This window comes from Dermochelys coriacea, chromosome 8, assembly GCF_009764565.3.
Source record: "Dermochelys coriacea isolate rDerCor1 chromosome 8, rDerCor1.pri.v4, whole genome shotgun sequence".
Taxonomy (NCBI): domain Eukaryota; kingdom Metazoa; phylum Chordata; order Testudines; family Dermochelyidae; genus Dermochelys; species Dermochelys coriacea.
In genome coordinates, this window is record NC_050075.1 from 93327197 (window position 1) to 93346929 (window position 19733).

Below are 19733 nucleotides of genomic sequence, written 5' to 3' on the forward strand. Positions count from 1 at the left end.
TTATAAAATATATGATGCTATGTAGAATTATGCTATGGTACCAAAGAACCAGTTTAAACAGCACTGGCATGAGGTTTATAAAAATTATGGCTTAAAAAAATTCCAAAACTCAATTGCAAAAGTATATGTGGAAGAAACAAATTACTTACAATTATTGTTAAAAGCTAACTTGAAATAAATGTAAGTGAATCAGTGGAGTCATTGACATTAATCCAAATTACGATCATGTAAGTTTTCAACACTGCCATTTGGTACAGACAATAAATGGAGCAGAACACAGACCTCTAGAGCATAAAATCATTTTAGCCTATCCCGCATCCATAAAATGAAGTCACAAGGTAAGCAATATAGATTGAGTTTAACTGGTATTGTTTTGCCAGAACAGCCATAATTGACCAGGCATGCACAGTTCAGTTTTATGTAAATGTTACTGTATTTAGAGACAAGATAAAATAAAACAGGTGAGAGCCGTTTTATAGAAGCATGAATTCCAGCAGAACTTTCCTTTTTAGTTGACTTCATGTGTTGATGGTGTAACCTTATATGAATTCCTTCCATGACTCTATCTGAGAAGTTGGCTATCACCTGAGAAGTAAATCTTTGTATTAATAAGGTACACTGCGGTATGTGTATCCTTTTCCATTTTCACCACTCCATCCGAAGGGGGCCTCTGTGACAAGCTGGCAGAGTTACAGTATCAGGGTCGGATTCTCCTCTCGTTCACTATAGTTTTATAATGGTGTAATGTCATTGATTTCAGTGGAACTATTCTTGATTTACATCAGTGTACATGACAGCAGAACTGAGCCCGCAATATACAGTCAGAGCATTTGGCGACATGAACACTTGTTAATGAGGAGCTAGGTCATAAAGCCTGTTCGAAATTTTTTCACCTATCAGCTTTTACGGATGGTGGTATAGAATAATAGCTGCCGTTGTTAGGGTAAGGTACATAAGTAACAAGATCCAAGATATTTAGTGTGAGTGGACAGAAAAAAAGTGCTGTATCAATCACCAAGTAATATATGCTGTCTACACTTCTGGTCTTTGATCTTTGACCAGTCAACTACACGCATTAACTAGTGTGTTGTCTTCTAACTTTCAAGTCTATGCCTTACTATAAGCTGAGAATATTAATATTCATTCAACCCAAGGCTTTAATACTGATGGGTATGATCTTATTTTAGTAACCATTCTATTGTTTTGCTGCTCCTAGCCAAGTGAACACACCTCCATGACAGAGATTGAATGAAGATCAGTTAAAAAAAAAAAAGTGTGAGAGAGAGAATTCAGAGGTAACTCAGAGCCTTTCATCTCTAGGTCTCTGGTTTGAATCCCACTCATGTTATTAGCTATTGAATATTATGATTTGGTGACTTTTCAATGGCCTATATTAATTTTGGTGGACTCAGTCTAGTTCCCAGATTTCCACTCGCAATTGCCAAAGAGAGGCCAACAGCTAAATGGGCACAAAAACTGAACTATCTTTCAATCCTAGAGGCAATTGCCCAAGGCCAAGTTAAAGAAAACTAAACTAACCTTGTAAAAAAATTTTAATCACATCAATAATTTCTACAATAAAATGTAATGGAGTTCAAGTTGCAGCCTGATGCAAAAGATTAAAAAAAATCAATTAACATATGGCAGCTCAGACGTGTATTTGAAAGAAAGGGAAAACGTTCACTGCAATCTCTGTTACAGATGTGTATATTTTCAACATTGCAAAAATATTATGATGTGTACAGCACTTATATTTTTGTTTGATTATATTCTCCATAAAGCATAGGCTCTGTGGCAATCGTTGGTTTGTTACAAAGCTGTACAGTTTTTGTGGTGTGAAATCACACACCATTCTATGGCTATCCACAGCAACTGAGCTGCATTGCAATGATACTGGAACCAAGCCTGCAAACATTTGTGTTTGTGAGTAACTATAAATGAGTAGCCCCACTTAGGTCAAAGAAGTCAATGGGAATTGCTTGAATTAGGAAAGAGTAAAAATAGAGTAAGAACCTCAGGATTTGGCCTAAAGACATTTGTATGAAAACAGGAACTTTAACTGTTCCTCTGATGCTGTTATTATTCCCCAAATCCTCTGAGACAACAAAACTTGTTGCTATGGCAATTATAAGAATTGGGGATAGACCGGCCTTGTGACACTTGGATCAGGAGTAAGATTGGAATCTAAAGATTCCCGATATCTGAGGCTTGGATCTAGTGTTCCAATTCAGGCTCTCCTCTAATTATAATGTCACAGAGAGAGAACTGTCAGGCACAAGTAGATGAGCTCTTAAAGGTTCCTGTTCGTAAATATCCTGAATGCCAGCACTTACAGGAACAGAAACAAAAAATAAATGACATGTATGCAGAACTATTTCTAATTTTCTAAGTTTGCCATGAAGCATTAACTGCTCTTCCAGCAATAATCCTAAACAAGGTGTATTATTAACGCCTAAGAAAGTAACAACATTCTTGATTGTCTCAGCTCTGCAAATGTTTCAGGTGAGTTATTATGAAATGGCATAATGTGCTGTACAGTTTGGACTTATATCTAACAAGAGTTAATTCAAAGAAAAGTTTATCAAAATTATTAAACATTTCCACTATGTTCATTAAAAACAAAATAAGGAAAGGTATTTTAACACTAATTTTATAATCATGATTAAAATATTATTACATTTAACAAAGCATAAGATTTACCTAATGGAAGGTATGTCTATCTTTACTTAGACTGTATTTTAAAAATTTTAGAAAATCAGTCTAGGCCAATATTTTCAAACTTGGGGGCCAGATTTTCAGATGGTATGTACATAAACTGATTGAGACCTGCCGTGGATCTGGGCCAGACTGCAGATTTACGCACTTAAGTGATTGGTCTGATTTTCAGAGATGCCAAGAAGCCCTAGTTACCATTAACATCCAGGGTCAGCATTTCAGAACCCCAACCCAGCTACTCTGGAGCCCAAATATGGATTTAAGTGCCTAACTTTAGGAACCTGAGTTTGAAAATGTTTTCCCTACTGTTTGAGACTCTATAATTAGAAGTAAAAAGAAAAGGAGGACTTATGGCACCTTAGAGACTAACAAATTTATTAGAGCATAAGCTTTCGTGAGCTACAGCTCACTTCATCGGATAAATGCATCCGATGAAGTGAGCTGTAGCTCACGAAAGCTTATGCTCTAATAAATTTGTTAGTCTCTAAGGTGCCACAAGTACTCCTTTTCTTTTTGCGAATACAGACTAACACGGCTGCTACTCTGAAACCTATAATTAGAAGTGCCATTGATTGTCTGTACAGCTGAAAAAGGCACTTTTTCAAGTCAGAAACAGACAGTGCCTGGACATGGAAAAAGGGTGGAATTTGTCTGCCTTGAATGCTTCTGTTCTTTACTTCCTGAATATAGAGGAGCAAGAGAATACTGGAAGACATGACTCCTGCAGTAGGAGTTTTGCCTAAATGAAGAGTACAGCACCAGCCATTTAATCTAGGCTTTCAAAAATTAGGAAATTGGTGTGAATCTACCAAAAGGATCCCTGAGTATACAGCTACATGGTGGACAACCACAGCCACACTGGGAACATTTCATTTAGCTGCAACCACAGTAAACATTTACTCCATTAAATATGTAATCAAGAACTTAATAAACCAGGTTTAGTTTTGTTTTTTTAAAGAGAACCTAGCTGTTGACATTTTAAAAACAGCTCAACTACATCTTCATGCTGAACATTTTGAATACAGAAAAATAAAAGTGTAAAAAAGTTTAGCGGTAAAGCGCCCCCTTTATTTAATTTAAATTTAACTGTATGATTTAATACAAGATATTAGGCCTGGTATTCCCCTGTACCAATAGGGGGAAATGTGGGAGGTGACAGGCAATGTTTGTGCAGCCATCCAGCCAGGAGTTCTGCCAGGGAAGGACAGCTTTCAGTTGCAGTCAGGGGAGCCCATCTGGCAGAGGCTGCTTTGGGGATATAGTACATCATTGTATTCCTTGGTGACATGGCCATGACTCTCCTAGGCCAGCTCTGCTGACTTTTCAGACTACATTGGCCAACTCCAGTTTCTCCAGCAGAGTGTGAGGCGTGGGTGCCCGGTGCTGCACAATATCACTCCTGGAGAGAGATTTTCTGTCACCTGAGATGGACAGCCCGCATTATACTGGTGACCAGCGTATCTCAAGGGTGAATTACTTGCTAATAATCTACCCATTATTTAAAAACTACACACAGTAATTTAAAGAAGTCAGTGTTCTTTAACAGAGTAATATATATAAATACTTTAATCGTATTTGCTTATTTTTCATTGTTACTCTGTAATAATAGTTTCCTGACTATTGCATTTTCCAGCACTGACAGAACCTACATGTGAGAGACTTGTCAGATATTTAAAATATTACAGCCAACTAACTTTTGCCTGGTTCCATTATTCCTGTTTCCTACACTTCTACTCTGGCCTCTTTTCAATGTTGCCTGAATGTTAAATCCATCTTGAGCATGGGTGTGGGCAGGCATACACCAGGTACACCATGGCATATAATTATTTTCTTTTTATTCCCAAAGGCCAAGGCTTCTTATGGCAATTGGCCAAAAAAAAAGAAAAGAAAAAAGTTTTAATCTGTTAAATTGTTTTTTGAGTAAAAAAAATAGTAAATTCTTAATGGATTCAGAAGCTTTTTGCTAAGCACTTAAGCACCCGCAGTAGGGCATTGATTTATTTTATCGTTTTATTTAATGAAATGTCTGGATACAAATTAACCTTTTTTTTTTATCATATTTACTGTGTCGCCTGCCTTGAAATGGGAACTACGAGTGCTTTGATAAATGGACTGAAAGGTTGTCTGGTTACATGATAGCTTCTAAGAGCCTAGTGGTGTCCTCAGCTGAAATGCTATTTTGTACCATTCTAAAGCAATACTGCTTAGTGACTCACAAGAGATAACTCCCACCCCTGCCACTCATTGCAATAGCTCATTGGGGATATTGAGCCTCAACAGAACTACACACTAATTTGTATAATCCCATTATTTTTACTCCTTTTCCACTGTCACAAAAACACTGTTCTTTATGAAGATTGTAACCTGTAGACAGACACTAATGTGTACTGAAGTTAAAGTATAATCTTAAAAATGGCACATTTCATGACTATGATCAGTTAAATTCCTGGGAGATCATCATAAACATGGATGAATTCCTCTTAACATTTCCAAGCAACTAAAAAAGGCAAAAAATTCAAACCTGAAAATCAGGTAGGGACTCTGAGTATCAGAAAAAAAGAATGAAACTTACTATAATACTGACTTAAATTCAAATGCAAAACAATGACAGTGTCTCAAAAGAACATTGGGGGATGTACTTTTAATTCTAAACTTTTTAGCTCAGATTGTAACTCCTAGAACCACACACAAGTTATGTCTACATTGAAAAAAATATATATGTTCTTCATTCAGGTTAAAATAGCCATAACAACACAGTATCATGGCTTTTAAGTTGTTTGCAGCTCAAGTTAAAAGCTATACAGCATCCTGAGGTTGTATTTGAGCTGCTAACCCAAATTAAAAGCCATGATAATGTATCTTCACTTCTATTTTAAACAGAATTAACTGATGTAGTTTAGCTAAAGTGAGTTAAGATCATACTTTTTGTGTGTGCAATGCAGACACAACCAAAGAGCAGACTATCAGCAGCACCATACCCCTTCTAGACCTCATGGAAGCCTTTCTGTTGGTCTAGGGATAAGGGAGGAGTAGAGGCTGAATGACTGGGCTTCAGTGTGTGCGAAATGGGAAATGTGTGTGGTTGGAGTGAGGAACAAAGAAGTTAGCAGAACCCCAAGTTATCTCATCGTTTCCACAGACCCCTCTCCATCTAGGGTTTTGGGGTAGCCCCAAATGGGAACAGTCCTGGTCAGCATGGCTGCAATGGAGATGTGTTGCCTGAAAGCTGGGGTGCGATGACAGGGGCCAGAGCCAACACAGAGCCTCCATAGGTTTGTCTACCCAGCAAGTGGCAGCCCGCAGCTGCAAGATTCGGAGCCCAGGTTGGCAGACCTGGGCTCACACTACAGCGGCGTAGACATTATGGCTCAGGCTGTAGCTTGGCCTCTGAAGCCTAGGGGGCAGGATGGGCTTCAGAGACCAAGCTCCAGACTGAGCTGCAATGTCTAGTCTATATAATTATTTCTAGTGCCACAGAGCAAGCCCTGTAAGCCCAAGTCTGTCAACGCAGGCTCTGAGCCTCACTGGGCTATCCTGTTCCATATCCCTTCTTGAAAGTTATGCCTAGAAGCTGGCCTTCTGCTACCAAATTTCTTTATAGTTCCTCCAGTTAGGGCCAAAGCCTGAGGTCCTTACTCAGACAAATCGTCAGATCAGATAGACGCTCACAGAGTGGTGAAACTCCTGCATGAACTGGAATTTAGCTGCTGGATAAAGTGCCCTGAACATTTAGCTCCCAGAAGGAAAAAGAAATCCCAAAAGTTACAACAGTAAAATAAACACTTCCCTTGTGTCAACACTGTGACTCACATGATCCTTTATAATGGCCTAATCCTGTGAGGGGCTGAGTACCCATAACTCTAACTGAAATCAATGGGAAACATATGAAGAATCTCTCTCAAAATTGGGGCTGGTTTATTTTCTTCAGCCTACATGAACGTCCCATGTAGCTTATGATTGTACAGTGGAATACAGTTCAAAAGATTTATTTTCCCTTTTTACCAGTAGGAAAAGTGTCAGTGGTTTGAGCTGGTACTCCCTCTATTTGTAATGGGGAATGTCACTACTACAGCAATATCTCACCTACTGGTAACAGGAAACTTCAACTGCACTCCCTAGGTGTTACTGGAAGTGGATTTACAGGATACAGGATGTGCCATCTCACACTGTTTTAAACATGCTGTTATTTGAAAAGTTAAATGGGCAAAATACTGAGTGCTTTATTCAGTGTTTACTTGCTCCTTACTTACTGAAACAAATTCTTAGTGACTGCATAAACACAGAGGGGACCTCAGGATTATAACTCACAGTTATAAACAATGAGCTCAGAGTAAACTCTGATTCTCCAGCAAACGGAGAGAAAGGCAGCAGCTAATGCGTCACTGTACTTTGCTCTCACAACTATTGTACATTCTCCCTAATTAATTCTGTCCCAACTGGTGCTTCCCCCACTCTCCACTCGTAGTTGTAGAGGGAAGAAGAAACTCAGATAAACAACTGTTGCTTCATCAAGGGCTGCGTGAGACAGGATGGAGAACGAAAGTCCTTTGTGGTAAACCTGCTGCCCATGTGTCAATGGAGTTTTCCTGAATTTAGTGGTTTGCTGCTGTTTATAGAAATTAAAAATTTATCATTTGTATAGTACTGTGGCCCAGACAGTCCTTAATATTTTGCATTTTCTGCATATAGTACCTTTAATTCCAGGATCTCAAACCACTTCACAGACAATTAATTCAACTTCCCAGCATTCCTGAGACATGAGTATTGCCAGGGGGGCTGGAACAATTTGTATAGTGGGGGTGCTGAGAGCCCTTAACCAAACTGTAAACCCTGTATATGATGGAAACCACTTCAAGGCAAGGGGTGCGGTGGCAGCACCCCCAGCATCTCTAGTTCCAGCACCTATGAGTATCGCTATACCTATTAGTGCTCAAATTGGAAATTATTTATTTGTATTACTGTAGCAAAGGCTATCTTGAAATCCTTTTCAAATGCCTTCTCTTCACAACTCCAGAACCCTAACTGACTCCTCCCAAGCCTCTTATCTCCCCCTTTTCTGTTAGAAAACAGGATTAGAGGGGCATTGATGCATTAAAGAAGATGCAAAAAGAAAAGGAGTACGTGTGGCACCTTAGAGACTAACAAATTTATTAGAGCATAAGCTTTCGTGAGCTACAGCTCACTTCATCGGATGCATGAAGTGAGCTGTAGCTCACGAAAGCTTATGCTCTAATAAATTTGTTAGTCTCTAAGGTGCCACACGTACTCCTTTTCTTTTTGCGAATACAGACTAACACGGCTGCTACTCTGAAACCTTAAAGAAGATGCACTACTTTTACTGCTGTGTATTCTCCTGCTTTTTTCCATTTCTTTATTGTCATCACTCTTTCACCCCATATCTTACACTTTGATTCTTTATTTATCTCCATATCATTTTCATTTATTCATCTACTCTTATTCTCTTTCTGTCTTACTCCATTTCCCCCCACACTCTCTGCTGTATCTCTTTCCATTCTCCTCTCCCCCTACCAATGTGCCTGCCCCTCAGTGTTCTGGCTGTCCTCTTCTTAGTCTCCTTGGTCCTTGTCTTCACCAGGGTGCTATGATTGCATACCCTGAGGGTGCAATCTGAGCATTTGTTTCCATTTTCCAGATGGGCAAACGGAGGTGCAGAAGAAGGGTAAGTGATTTGACAAGATCATAGAGCAAGTTGGTGACATGGTCATAAACAAAACCCAGGAGTTCTGTCTGAAAGTTCTATATTGTAGCCACTATATCTTGCCACTGAGTTGCAAACATTGCAATTTTAAAAAGTTTAAATCCCACCAGCACAAACATTTTTATTTAATTGAAAATTTAAAAACATAGTTTAAAAAGAATCCATTAGACTGTCTTGAGGCAAGAAGCCGATTTAGCAAAGTATGTTTCAGCTGCACTCTAGCACTCCATTACAGTTTAATTCAGGGTCAAAGGAGTTAATATTAATATGACCCTAATATTAAGGTCAGCATAACCTCTTCTTGTCTCTCCATCAGGAAGCCTAGCACATGGAAAAAAGTGAACTGTTTAATAATCTTCTGCCCAGTCACATGAACAGAGAAGGCCAGCAAGGTGGAAGGAGAGTCAAACACACACAAATCTGCTTGTGATCTGAAGGAAATCCCGTACCTAGTTTTATTAGGGGCAGATCATTCTGTTAAGAAGCTGTGATTTTATCTACACCCTGGGTCTCAGGCTAATAGATTTTTCTAAAATCAGAAGAAGAGTAACAAAATTGGATATTTTGAGTTTAGATGAAATGTTGTACCTGTCAAATCTGATAGTTCAAAAATATATTAAAAAGGAAACAAAGGAAAATCACCTTAAAACATTGAAAAGGAAGCTAAAATTCTGGCTTGTATCCACTAAAGAAAGAAATTTCATAGTGAATGGTTAGATCTTTAGCATATCGAGTTACAATGGGATACACTCATTAATTATGTGCTTTGGTGAATCTAGACAGGAGAAGTTTGATGTTTAAAGTGTGAATGTTCATTCTTTCGCTTTGGATTTAGGCCAGAACTAATGTTATTTTTATGTAATTTCTATACAGGATAATGCAGTGATGCTGCAAGAAAATGCCAACAGAAACAGATTCTCAAAGCTCAAACACCCTTACAGCACAGTCCAGTATAGCAGCAATCTGATTTACATTCTCCTCTCATCTCCTCCCTTCTCAAACACCTCCCCTCCACCATTTGCTCCAAACCTAAGGAAATCATAGTTACAAAATGATGTCTCAAGGTACTGTTCTCTAGACTTTCAGTGGTCTCACCTTGGGAGGATAAGAAGTAGAGTCTCTTTGTAAAGCAAGAGATGGGATATGGAGTGAGGGAGGAGTCTTGCAGGGGAAAACCCTACAAAGAGCTAGCTGTATAGGAAGCTCAGCCTAAAGCATATGTTTGTAGTTAACTTGTTGAAGTTAAAAAAGAAAGGAAACGCACAGGAAAGAAATGAGTTTTGGACACAGAGTCAGACCTTGTCTGTATTTCATTGTGTGAGAAATTTAAATTTAACATGTGATGTTCAATACAATTTGCCCTTAATGTGGACAAGGATTGTCATGTTTAAACACATGCTTGCTGGTCATGATTAACGGTGGGGTGCGGGGGAAGGGGAAGGCACATTTGTCATTTACATTTTATATGCCCCTGGAGGGAAGGGTAGGTAGAATTTGTAAATCTAAGAGACAAACATTTAAAAAGTCACTAAATTCTTCTGTGCCTCAGTTTCCACCTATAAAATTGGAATAAATCTCACCTCTCTTACATAGAAGAGCTATGAGGCTTAATTCATTCATCACTATAAAGTTCCTTGAGATACCTCAGATAGATGGTATTGTAAAAGTAAATAGTATTATATATCAGACATCCCAATATACAGCTTTTTGTCACACAAGGGTAGCTTGCAGTCAATCAGAGAATGAAAACTACTGTGTCCGATGGAATCTTCAAAGCAAAGCATTTTCACTGATATCAATGACACAGCTGCAGATTGTTAGTCTTAGTCCAGTTTTAGAGAGGATTATTTTCCAAAGCATTTACTCTGTCCATAGCTGTACCAGGACACTCGCTTTGAATTCTAATGGCCCGTTCACAAAAGGGAAGCTGAGTTGACAGCAGAGTTTTCTGGAAATGTTATTAGGCATTATCTACGTATATACAATACAGTTATTATACTGCTTTCAATTGTATTCTCATGCATAGGTGGAGTTCTGGCCAAGTGTGGGGAGTAAAACCTGGATTTCAGTGACAAATGAGCTAAATAGAAACTTTCCATTTTAATCCAAGATGTACCTGAGTTGAATTATGTCTGGCCATGAGCAAAGGAATCTTGCTCCTAACAAAAACTTTAACAACTAATTTACCCAGAGAGCCTTCCTTTCATCTCTGCCAGGCTGTAGGAAAGGCTGGGAGGCAAGCTGAAGTAAACATTACACAGGCTCGGCACTGCTGGCTCTAAAGTAAACTCTTCGACTTCCTATTTACATTTCAGGATCTTAAGCTTTGCGGTTTTCTAGCTCTGCAAGTAAGTGCTTGGGTTTGGGAGGCAGCCTGCATATGATCTCCAAGCATCACCCATACCTTGCTAGCCTTTATTAATAAAATAAAGTGGGGAAAAAACCACAACCATCTTTTTATACATCCTTCTAGTGAAAATATTTCACTTTTCACAAAAAATATCAGACAAATTAATGCCAACAATGGGGAAGTGGAGAGGGATCCTCTTGCCAAGAGAGAGGGGGAAAAAAGTTTCATGAAAGAAAATAAATAAGAGAAATATTTGAGGAGTTGTGCTCTCTCTCTCTCTCTCTCTCTCTCTCTCTCTCTCTTTTAAAGTATGTAGAAATGTAACCCTTGTAAGACCACGTGCTGAACAGGAATAGCACCATGGCATCCAAATACGCTCTGTGACCTTTTCCAGCTGCAGCGCCTGAGTCATGGGTATGGCCAGGATGGGCAACCTCTAACAGGGTGGTAAAATAAATATGGTTTTCATTTCACACAGCCCTCCCTGAATGTAAAATGTCTTCATTAGCTGGGAAGTCAGCATTGTGATGGCTGCCAAATGCAATATATAAAGCAGCAGAACTGAACTGAACGAGGACAGATTAAGGGAGAAGTTCCTGTGCTACTGATTTATTTCCCTCACTCAAAAGACACTAGCTTTATGATTCATATTCAGAGGAGAAGCCTTTTAGCAGAGAAGAATATTAAAAAGCAGGGAGGGCGGAGGTTTATTGGGTGGATGCTCTCAGTTTCACAGCTCCTTTCAAAATTTTTCCAAGCTGCTTCAGTTTCAATAGTTTTGCTTTTGTTTTTAATTTTTACTGCATTCTCCTGTCCCCTCCTCGCTCCATCTCAGCACCTCTCCTCTGGTTAGAAGAACAAATTGTTGCCTTTGCTAAATGCTGGACCCCAGCCAGCTGGCACCCAGATTCACTGCCCAAAGCTTCAGGCCCTGTCCCCTCAGAGACTGCACGTTTCATCGCAGTGATATGCGTGCAGCAGAGACTGAAGAGTGAAAGGTTGAAATCTGGCACGCAGTCCACAGATCCACTTGCCAGAAAGGAATTGCCTAGTGCCACCCGGCTAAATTAATTAGAGCTGGCAAGTTGAGCACAATGCTTTTTGATTCCTGCAAGTTTTCCTCTTGGAGACAGTTTCAAGCAGCTGAGGAGTCCCTCTATAGTAACTATTCAAATGTCTGCTGCTTTAACAACGTGGCATGTTCTGAAGAGGAGGCTCTCGTATGAGAGCCAAAATATACTGAATCCACTTGCTGGTCTGGCTCCCACCGAGATTAGAGAGATCAGGCTACAAGAACACTTTGAGCCAGCGTGTCTCTGCAGTCTCCACCCCAGGATGTACTGCAAAGGACACGTACTGTGCATGCTCTGGGGCTGGAAATGTGCTTTAGACTCTATTTGTGTGAACAAAGCTGGCAGCTTGAGTGGATATTGTGGAGCAAAGAAGCTCTATTGTGTTTCACAGTCGTCATGAGAATCAGATGAACAAATTTAGAATAAGCTAATCAGACTGAAGTTCCTTTAACAGAAGAAGACAAAGAATAGCCCTGCTTCATAAAAATAAGCATAGGAAATTACTTTAAAATAGTCCATACTAAATGATGGGACAGCTTTGGATATCTCCCACTTTACTATGTACATAGCTGCTCAGTGACATCTCAAGAGAAATTGACTCTCATATCCCTGATGGAAGATGGTCTCATAAGATAGAAAAGAGAATCCCCTAAAGGATAAATTATTGCAGATTATTCAGGACTAAAGTTGCCATATTATTGAAGTCAGGTGTACACTGCACACACATACTACCCCTGCAAAATTGGTTCTTTCATGTGTGCACAAGTCAGGTGACTCAGTCCCTAACCCACCCGTGTGCGCTCCATTTACACACATTTACTTGTCCAAGCCGGTGGAGTCTAAACTGACATAGGAGTAAGAGGGGCAAAAAGAGAGAAAAATCAATCTGATCCAGAAAGGAAACTTCTTGACTGCCACAAATCAGAAGCATTGTCTCCAGAGGAGCCAACACAAGTTGGACAGGAAGCGACAAAAACATCATGGGGGTCAAGTCACCTAAGGCAGGGAAATTAAAGAAAACCTGAATAGGAAGGGACACCATACTTTGTGTATTTGGGATTCAACCTGCCAGAAAATTCAGATCTCCCCCAGCCCACATTAAGATGAATTAGAGGCCAGAAAATGCCTCCCACTAAAAATGTCTCTGGAAACTCTCTTTGGCTGTGAATCCACAAAGATGTGCATAGCGGAATGGCTGTTTTGGGAAGTAGGGAAGGCAGAACACTGACTTCTGGCCAAACTTAGCACAAAACAAAAGGTACAAGTCGCCTATACATATTTTATGAGCAGGGCTGTTTTATGTAAATATCTCAAGACCTTCATTTAGTATGTATACCTGGCGCATATTCTGTATTCATGGAACTTCTGGCCACATGCGAACACTATTAAAAATGATAGTGAATAGTTTTAAAGATTTCAAGTTTGTAGCATCTCTTCTCTGAACAGCTTTTGAATAAATTTGTCTGACTGCACATAGCACAACCAGTTCTATGTCAGTAATGAGATACTTTTCCCTGTAAATTATATTGAAAATAGGTGCTATTATTATTTATATAGCAGTGGTGACAGATGCCCCAGCCAGGACTGGGGTCCCATTGTGTTGGCACTGTAGAAACAGACATGAAGGTGTTTGACTCTCTATCCCAAACAGCTTACCATCTAAGAAACATTTTACTTCAAGGAGAAGGTTGTTTACTTATTTATGTTTTATTTAAATGAATTTGGGGCTCATAGAAAATGATAGCTGGACAGCTCTGGAGACTGCATTACTCTCATCCACTGGACAGAGGCAGCAGCTGTTCAAGCCTCCTCTCACAGCCCTGCTGTGAAGAACATGGGAAATATATTTATTTATTTTTATGACTATGTGTACCTCTGATTATTTGACTACCATTGCACTGATGGCCACCAAGGATCAAAGAGTTAATTCGGTCCTGGTTTTACATGTCTATAGGAAGGCAGGCAATGGCTTTAGATAACCCCAGTAACCAGTACTTAGGGGGACAATACAGGTGTCAATCTCTATCCAGTCTACCCCTGACAATGTTGGGGCTTCAGGCAGAATGACTGCAACAAAGGACTTTTGGAACTGTTCAAAAGCTGAGCCCCAGATAACAAAGGGGAAGAGGCAGTGTCTGGAGGGAAGCCAACAGTACTCCATTCCCACGTATGTGTAGCCTTTTGTTGTTTTAAACCTTTTCTTTCTGATTGCTATGTTCCTACATATAAATAAATAGTACTTTGATTTGAAGAAGCTGTCCCGAGACGCTGCAGTTGCTGAAGGGAAGTCTCTTGTGGGTGTCAAAACGTGTCAGGCCTGCTAAGAAAACATGATTGGAGAACAGGGGAGCTGTAGCCTAGGGACCTGGTCTGAAAGTGGGTGAACTGTGGGAATCCATCCTGAGAGAAGTGCAGGCACTCTGTCACTTGAAAGGGGTGGGGATCCAATCAGGAGCCATGAGGCTGCTGCCTATCAGACCTTTTGGGGCAGGACTTTCTGTGGTCTGTGTCCACAGTGAGTCATGGGTAGCGAGGTGCACAGTGGTTATAGCTGCCGCTGGGTGGCAACATGGAAGTGTCTCTACCTAGCAATTCTGAGTTGATCACCTTACTGGTAGCCACAGAGACGGATGAAAAGTACAGCTAATCCTGTGACCATGACACCTGGGCAATGAGTGGCAACCCTGAAACAAAGAAACCATCTCTGAAGATAAAAGGATAACTCATTTGCCATACCAACTGAGAATGGGCTTCTGCTTAGATTTACTTTCAGAGTAGGCAGCTGAGGGTTGTGTGATGTGAATAATTGTCCAGATTGGCCAAATACTTCTTTTACAAAGGCCATGGACCAGACTTTAAATGATAGTGACTTTTGGTGACTACTAACCTAGAACTGGATTTGAACCAATCCACTAATTAGTTATGAAACTCTCTTTGGCCCATTGCTTGACCCATCCAAGTCTCTCAGTGGAAACAGTCTTACAAAGCGGCCTGGAAGTCTGAATGCCAAGAAAGGCAGTAGTTAATTTCAAATATATAACCTCATTTGAAGAAAAAAAAGGGGGGGGGGGGGAATTTTACCACAAATGAAACTATTATATCCATCAGAAAAATTATGTTCAACATTTGTAACTTTTAAAATATCAAAGGGATGATTAGCAAAGTCTTTTGTTCAAATTCTTTTGATTCCTTGAGGTAATGAAAACAGGGTCATGGAGCTTCTCGGTAAGTTTAAAGTACATGCCCTTCGCAAGCAATATCTAATTCTCTGACTCATGGAATATTCAGCCTAGATAATGGCAATACTATATCCATACACATATACCACCAAAAGCACTCATACCAGTGCCAAAAGAAAAAATAATAATCCAACAGATGATTTTGAACAGTTTCCTGTAAGAGCCCTGAAAGGAATCCACTGCCCAGCTGCCACACTTTAACCCTGCTTTCTGTTTTCTGAATTCTTCCTGACAGTTGGCTCTTTCGTTCGCCAGAACCACAACAAAGGACGGTGTTGAGTTTCCACACAGACCATTTTCTCTCTCTCTTCTCTGATCATCTCACAAAGGTATTATTGTTGCTGGCTCACTGGGGCTCCATGCACCTGAGGCAGATCAAAGCCACTCTATAATGCCAGCCTGACCACACAGGTCTCACTCCCGCTGCATTAAATTAAACCTGATGATTAATCTCTATTGCCCTGCGGGTCCCTCGGTACAAAGAGAGAGAGAAAAAAACATATTTCTAACAAAACATGAGTATAATAAACTTCCATATTATAGCCCTAATTAAAAAAAGGTACAGCTAATTTCAACCAACTGCAGCTGAATATACATCTCATTAAAAATACACATAATTGCCCCATGTGCTCTATATTCACTTGGTACTGTATAAGCAGATAGAGATAAAGGACACTTAAACCAAAGGGAAAGGAGTACTTGTGGCACCTTAGAGACTAACAAATTTATTAGAGCATAAGCTTTCGTGAGCTACAGCTCACTTCATCGGATGCATTTGGTGGAAAAAACAGAGGAGAGATTTATATACACACACACAGAGAACATGAAACAATGGGTTTATCATACACACTGCAAGGAGAGTGATCACCTAAGACGAGCCACCACCAGCAGCGGGGGGGGGGGAAAGGAGGAAAACCCCCCATGGCGACAAGCAAGGTAGGCCAACCCCAGCAGTCAACAAGAACACCAGAGGAACAGTGGGGGGCGGGGTGGGAGGGAGAGAGAAACACCACGGGGAAACAGCCCCATCCCGTGCAATGACCCATCCACTCCCAGCCTCCACCCAAGCCCAAGTCAACTGCATCCAGCCTGCAAACCAACTCCAATTCAGCAGTCTCCCGCCGGAGTCCGCCCCCGAAGCCCCCCTGTTGAAGTACAGCCACTCCCAGGTCCGCGACCGAGCGACCAGAGAGACCGAAGTGCTCCCCAACCGGTCCCCGAATGCCACAATTCCCGACGTCTGACCCGTGTCCACCCACCCCTCCACGCAGAGACTGTCCAGCCTGGCCAATGCACATGGCAGAGCATATCTATTCAGGGGACACCACCACAGGGCCCAATCACATCAGCCACACTATCAGAGGCTCGTTCACCTGCGCATCTACCAATGTGATATATGCCATCATGTGCCAGCAATGCCCCTCTGCCATGTACATTGGCCAAACTGGACAGTCTCTACGTAAAAGAATGAATGGACACAAACCAGACGCCAAGAACCACAACACCCAAAAACCAGCCGGAGAACACCCCAATCCCTCCGGCCACTCGACCACAGACCCAAGAGTGGCCACCCCCCAACAAAAAAGCCTCAAAAACAGACTCCAACAAGAGACCGCCGAACCGGAACCAATCCGCAAACTGGACACAACCAACCCAGGCCCGAACAGAGACCGGGAACGGACGAGTCACCACACAAAGCAAAACCATCTCCCCATGGCACCTCCCTCCCCCTCCCACCCCACCCCCCACCGCCCCCCCAACACTCACGCCAACCGCTGGAACCAGCCCACCCCGCCCGCCACCATGAAAGGCCCTCCCCCCCCCCCCCCCCGCTGCCGGCGACGGCCCATCCCAAGCGATCACTCTCCCCACAGCGTGCACGACAAACCCACTGCCCCATGCTCTCCGCGTGCGCGCACACAAATCCCTCCCCTGCCTTCTCCACCAAACGCATCCGACGAAGTGAGCTGCAGCCCACGAAAGCCCATGCTCCAACAAATCCGCTAGTCTCCAAGGTGCCACAAGTACTCCCCTTCTTTTTACTTCTTTACTGTCAGCATAAGCACAAATATTCCATGTATGCTATGATCAACAATTTACAGTCTCCTGGTAATAATGCTTCACAGTATTACCACATACATGGATACATGGCAGCATGACTGCTGGGGTTGGCCTACCTTGCTTGTCGCCATGGGGGGTTTTCCTCCTTTCCCCCCCCTGCTGCTGGTGGTGGCTTGTCTTAGGTGATCACTCTCCTTGCAGTGTGTATGATAAACCCATTGTTTCATGTTCTCTGTGTGTGTGTATATAAATCTCTCCTCTGTTTTTTCCACCAAATGCATCCGATGAAGTGAGCTGTAGCTCACGAAAGCTTATGCTCTAATAAATTTGTTAGTCTCTAAGGTGCCACAAGTACTCCTTTTCTTTTTGCGAATACAGACTAACATGGCTGCTACTCTGAAACCTTAAACCAAAGGCCATCCATAGATTTGATCCAGAACAGCTTAGAATTTGCTTGTTGTCTGTTGATTGGAAATTGTGGTGCCTTTAAAATTGAAAAAAAAACAAAAATCAAAACAACCAAAAAAAAACCCACAACAAAACCCTAAAACCAAAACAAACACCTGGGAGAAGGGGGGAAATAAATACTTAGTAAATGCTGAGTTCTTACATTTAAATGAAAACCAGCTTAAGTTTCTCCAAGAACCACAGAAAATGCCTAACCCCACGTTGGGTCTCAAGCCATTAAGGGCCTTAAACTGCCCCCTTACTTTCATCGAGGAGTATTTTACTCTGTGAATACTTCACTGGGACTATGCTCACAGAGTAGCGTACTAATCTATATCAAGTGGGGTTTGTCTATACTAGAAAATTCTGCCCTTTAACTATACTGCTATGGTTAAAATGGCAAACTCACTCCCCTGATTCCACCCCCAGTGTGGATGCAGTTATACTAGTATACAAGTTTGCGAAGCAAAATAAGCTTTATTTTGGCACCTGTATATCAGTAAAACTGCAACTCCCAAGGCTTATACCTATATAACTATATCATTAAAAAAAAATCCACACCCTTAACCAACACAGTCATCCCAGTATAGCTTTCTAGGTGTAGTCCAGGGTTAAGGATGGTGGGATTTTAGCCCTAAAATCCTGATTTAACACAGAATTTGAAGGTGCTTAAGTACATAATTAAATCCCATTGACTTCAAGTATTTGCTAAATGCCTTGGTTTAATAGGGACAGGATTACTGGCATGCTTAAAATTAAGCACATACTTAAGTCCTTTGCTGAACTGGGTCATAACTAACAAGATCACTGCCTTATTAACATGATGCTATCATGGCCTATTCCATGAATACACAGTATAAGAACAATACATAGGCACCTCTATTAAGTGTAGTAAAGACATTATTTAATAGTAGCTCCCTCTTTTCACAATCTGAAATGCCCTTCCTTGACAGCAAAACCTCTACCCACTCCCACCCCAAGTTATAATCAGTCTAAATTTAAGAGCATAATGAGTTTTAAATAAAAAATATGGCAGAAAAAGGTACTTATCTAAATGGAATAGCTTTCAGACTCATACATTTTAATTAGGTATAAATTTCCAAAGCAGACACTAAATTTTAATTGCAACCTAAGGAAAAGCTTTTTCGTTAATTCACTGGGAAAAATTAACAAAGCAAAAATTGCTTATCGGGGTTTTTTGGAAGTCATCATACATATCATAATTCTATATAGATCACTGCAGCTCTCAAAAGGAGATGGATTTATATTGATTGAGCGAGGAGGTGGGGAAGAAGGGCTGCTGGAGAACACACACTACTTCTCTGAAGAAGCTACTCCGGAACACATTAGTAACATGCTTGTCATGGATAACTCAAATTCAGAGTCTTCAGCTCCGATTTCACGCCGCTCTCTTTAAGCTTCTGCAGCATTGTGTTAGACTTTGCTTTTGTACTTCATGTCAGGGTTTTTCCCCCAGTATTGATTTCCACTACTATGAAAGCTCCTGATTGCTAGCAAATGCATAATATGTAATTAAAATCTGAAAGTAAAGATAAAAAACACACCAGCATAACAAAAAAGGGGTATGTGTGTGTGACGGGAAAATGAAGTGTAATTTCTTTTCAGAGACATTAGCTACTATACAAAACTATAACAGTGACTGTGTAGACAACCTACCCCCATGTGACAGGAAGATGTTCCACAGATCACAGCAAGCCGGTATGTAACTGGCTGATTTTCACAGGGCAGGTTATGTCCTTTCACATCTGCTCCAATCACTCCTATTAAAAAAAAAATCTTATCTTAAAAAACAACCCAACCTTCCATAAAATAAAGTTTTTTAGCATTTGAATGTTTGCATATGATCCCACACTGCATATAGGTCAGACCAGTTTCACAATTAGAAAGGGCTATTCCAGTCTGGTGACTGTAGATACTGTTTTATTGACAAGATAAGGATGTTCCATATGCATGGGGCATTACACAGATTAATTACTCTCCTCTATACCCATTATTATTATTTTATTTATATTCCAGCAGAGCATCAACAATAATCATGGCCCCATAGTACCAGGCATCATATAAATGTGTAGAAAAAGACAGCCCCTGTACTGAAGAGTTTACTGTTT

The 19733-nt window shown here is 40.8% G+C and overlaps 1 protein-coding gene across 7 annotated transcripts in view; it reads right to left on the reverse strand.

The window, feature by feature from the left end:
- The window catches only part of FGGY (FGGY carbohydrate kinase domain containing), a 414960-nt gene that overhangs the window by 66293 nt on the left and 328934 nt on the right, over positions 1-19733 (reverse strand). For all 7 annotated transcript variants that reach the window (XR_006273791.1, XM_043490943.1, XM_043490942.1 and 4 more), the window contains one exon: positions 19282-19385. Coding sequence is in view for 6 of the 7 variants with exons in the window: in XM_043490943.1 (XP_043346878.1) it covers positions 19282-19385 (104 nt within the window). In the remaining variant the exon portion in view is untranslated. The remainder of the gene's footprint in view (positions 1-19281; positions 19386-19733) is intronic.